This window comes from Eutrema salsugineum, unplaced genomic scaffold (genome assembly GCF_000478725.1).
Source record: "Eutrema salsugineum unplaced genomic scaffold, Eutsalg1_0 scaffold_9, whole genome shotgun sequence".
NCBI lineage: Eukaryota > Viridiplantae > Streptophyta > Magnoliopsida > Brassicales > Brassicaceae > Eutrema > Eutrema salsugineum.
Window position 1 is genome coordinate 1641141 of NW_006256342.1, and position 4342 is coordinate 1645482.

At 34.7% G+C, this 4342-nt stretch overlaps 1 protein-coding gene across 1 annotated transcript; it reads left to right on the top strand.

Moving 5' to 3' along the window:
* Positions 1-2196: 2196 nt before the first annotated feature.
* Positions 2197-4342, top strand: LOC18007988 (trihelix transcription factor GT-2). Its single transcript, XM_006390085.2, has 2 exons — positions 2197-2507; positions 2785-4342. The coding sequence occupies exons 1-2, from the start codon at positions 2275-2277 to the stop codon at positions 4292-4294; spliced, it is 1743 nt and encodes a 580-aa protein (XP_006390147.1). The 5' UTR covers positions 2197-2274; the 3' UTR covers positions 4295-4342.

Genomic DNA, 4342 nt, shown 5'->3' on the forward strand with positions numbered 1-4342 from the left:
TTTATTTCATCTCTTTTATTTATTTATTTATCCTCTTATATATAGATTAAAAAGGATTTTGATAATTGGAAAATAAAATATATATACATTTTTTTTAAAAGTAAGTAGTGGAAAAAAAAGAAAATGAACTTAACTTAACCAAAATACAAAGAAAAAAAAAAGAGCTGCGAAAAAAGTGGGAGATGAGTTTGGTGTTTCAGACAAAAAACGAACTGCCAGTAAGATTGTCCATTCTCCTATTAATGTTTTGTTATACTTAAACAAAACATCTCCATAACTAAAATGTGATTGCTTTCCTAAATGTTTATACAGTTTTGTCTCTCTCTTTTCTCACTATTACAAAAAATACCCATAACCAGACAATTCATAATACAGAATTACAGATGCCAAACTGATGATCTCACAATTGTAACGTAGAATTATAGAAAATCTGTTGACTTCATTTTCTCATATTAAGGTTATAAAAATTAAAAAAACATAAAGTAGATATGAACTATTTTGAACCCGTCAATAACTACAAATTATCACAATATTAATAAGTTTCTCGTTATAATTAAGCACCTATGGTCTAAAATTGACTAGTGAAAATCAATTTGGTTTTAAACTGACGTGTTAGGTTTGAATCATTGTGTCTTTACATATTACTATATGTTACCAATTTAAATATATGTTTATGCTATTCAATTTTATTTGTCTAATACAAATGTGTCTATAAATGGAAAACACGTTGATCTTTAGTGACATTTCTATTGATATATGTTCAGAAAATAAAGGTAATTAGGCTTTTTAAGAAGAAAAAATAGAGACGATAAATAAATAAATAAAAAGCGAAAATTAAAATCAGTGGTTCACGAAGAAACAACAGAATATTTACGTAAGAAAATAGATACATACTTATTAGGCACCGGAATATTTCAATATCATTAAATAAGGTAGGTCATAAGCTAACTAAATCATGTCTCTACTTGCTTTTTCTCATAAATGCGTTGATATCCGCCTAATAACCATATACTCAACTTAGACATTTATCTAACTCCACGTCTAATTTAATACCGTAATTTGATGTTACATCAAAACTTCCGCATATATTAATTACACCCACACCACTTTCTATCTCGAATCGTCAAAAGAAAAATGATAAATGTAATGTTTCGCCATTTATATATTACATGAAAAAAATATCATGATAAATATATAGACGGTGAACAATGACGTGTGTTTTATTGGTTGTGAAACCCAGTTGCATGATTAGATTAGAGAGGTCAACATTTGGGGGTAAAAAGGTAAACTTTAGTCGGTGTCGTGACCAATTTTCGGTTTGATCCAGCGGCGGTGAGAAGCTAATCTGGGCCCACGTGGGCCCACATTACCCGAATATTATCCCTATCGTCTCTATCTGCAGCTGTTATTGCTGATCCTTTGATTGTTTTTTTTCCACTTATATAATAATCTAAACGAAAAGCATCCATTATGATGTCAATCATTTTAAACACTAATGTAATAATATTCCTGGGCTTTCTCCACAGCTCACAATCTTATACTATCATTTTAATTTGTTTATTAATAATTTACTGTGAATATACTATATACATAACCAAATATAAAAGTCTCTCCAATAATTCAAATGGCGTGTATAATAGAGAAAATTTGTTAAGTAACTCTCAGGCCACACAAGTGGCAAAGTGGGACAGTTAAAAGATCCTCCAATTATACTGCCACGTTAAATTATATTTTAAATAATTACATGTAACAATATATGAATTGATCTAGCAAGCAATCGCTTCTAGTTTTAGATCGTAATTTTTAGAGTTTGCAAAATACATGTTTTTACAGTTTATTGCCGGTGATTGCCGGAAAATCTGATCAACCAATCATTACTCAGATATTACGGTGAACCAGACACCGAGTTCTCCAACGCTAATGAAATAAAGTATACATAATTTATATTTTATATGAAATTATTTTTTGGTACCAAAAATTTCTTATAAGCAATGAGAAGATTCCCAAATTAAAAAGACAGAGAGAAAGCGAAAAAAGTTCCCTTTTAAGTCCCACTCCTCTTTTAGTGATATAGAAGAAAAAAAATATATACAATAAATATCACGTAGAAAAATGTATTATATTTATAAGATCTAGATAAATGGTCCAGCCCACCTAATTAAATACCCCTAAGATAAAATCACAATAGACAAAAAAAAAAAAAAAAATTCAACCACAACCTTCGTTCTTCTCTAAACTCTCCAAATCTCTCCTTGAGGAAATACAAATTCGAGTATGTCTGGAAACTCTTCAGGACTGTTAGATAGCTCCGGTGGAGGCGGCGTGGGCGGTTCCGGCGAGGAGGAGAAAGATATGAAGATGGAGGAAACCGGCGAAGGAGGAGGCGGCGGGGGAGGAAACCGGTGGCCTAGACCGGAGACTTTAGCTCTCTTGAGAATACGTTCGGAGATGGATAAAGCCTTTCGTGACTCTACTCTTAAAGCTCCCTTATGGGAAAAAATCTCCAGGTTTGTTATATTATATATGTTACAATTTTCATGCATATTTATATATTGAAAATTAAACAGGAATTTTATGATCATACATTTTATTAATTGCTAAATTATACGTTTATACATTTATGGATATGTATATGTAAATCATAATTATATCGGTAATTCATTTGAATATTCCTATAAGGCTATAGGTATATAAAAGTCAAGTTAATAACATATAACTAGCTAAGAAAAAGTTTAGATATGTTTTCTTTCATAACTATGGGTTTCTTGATCGATAAATAATTAGGAAAATGATGGAGCTTGGTTATAAGAGAAGTGCAAAGAAATGCAAGGAGAAATTCGAGAACGTGTACAAGTACCACAAGCGTACTAAAGAAGGTCGTACCGGAAAATCCGAAGGCAAAACTTATCGGTTTTTCGAAGAGTTAGAAGCTTTCGAGACTCTCAATTCCTATCAACCTGAACCGGAGTCGCAGCCCGAAAATTCTCATGCAGCGACCATGACCACCACTTCTTTGACACCGTGGATTAGCTCAAACAATCCACCAGCAGACAAGAGTTCCTCACCGTTGAAACATCATCATCAGGTTAGTGTGAAACCCATCACCACGAACCCTACCTTCATCGCCAAGCAACCGTCTCCTACAACACCTTTCCCTTTTTATAGCAACAACCATACAACTACTGCTGATACTGGTTTTAAACCAACTTCGAATGACTTGGTGAAAAACGTTTCGTCGGCGCTGAATCTTTTCTCGAGCTCAACTTCTTCATCCACTGCATCTGACGATGAAGATGGTCATCATCAGGGAAAGAGATCGAGAAAGAGGAGGAAATATTGGAAAGGGTTGTTCACAAAGTTGACAAAAGAGTTGATGGAGAAGCAAGAGAAGATGCAAAGAAGGTTCTTGGAAACTTTGGAGAATCGAGAGAGAGAGAGAATCTCAAGAGAAGAAGCTTGGAGGGTCCAAGAAGTAGCGAGAATCAACAGAGAACAGGAAACACTAGTCCATGAGAGGTCCAGTGCCGCGGCTAAAGACGCTGCAATCATATCTTTCTTACACAAAATCTCAGGAGGACAACAACAACCACAACAGCATGCACATCAGAATCATAAAGTATCACAAAGAAAACAATATCAAAGCGATCATTCAATAACATTCGAGAGTAAAGAGCCAAGACCGGTTCTACTTGATACAACAATGAAGATGGGGAATTACGATACCAATCATTCGGTATCTCCTAGTTCTTCCAGATGGCCTAAAACCGAGGTCGAGGCCTTGATAAGGATAAGGAAGAATCTTGAAGCTAACTATCAAGAAAACGGTACTAAAGGGCCATTATGGGAAGAGATCTCAGCAGGAATGAGAAGGTTGGGATACAATCGAAGCGCGAAACGATGCAAAGAGAAGTGGGAAAACATAAACAAGTACTTCAAGAAAGTCAAAGAAAGCAACAAGAAACGACCCCTTGATTCTAAGACTTGCCCTTATTTTCACCAGCTCGAAGCTTTGTACAACGAGAGGAACAAAAGCGGGGTATTGCCATTACCATTGCCTCTAATGGTAACTCCACAGAGACAGTTGCTTCTCCCACATGAAACGCAGAATGAGTCTGAGACTGATCATATGGACCAAGTTGGTAATAAAGAGGGTGAGGAAGAAGGAGAGAGTGAGGAAGATGGTTACGAAGAAGAGGAAGAAGAGGGAGAAGGAGACAATGAGACGAGTGAGTTCGAGATTGTGTTGAACAAATCATCTTCACCGATGGACATTAACAGTAATATTTTCACCTAAGTGGTTTATAATCTTTTTAATTATATACACTTTGTTAAACTACACAAT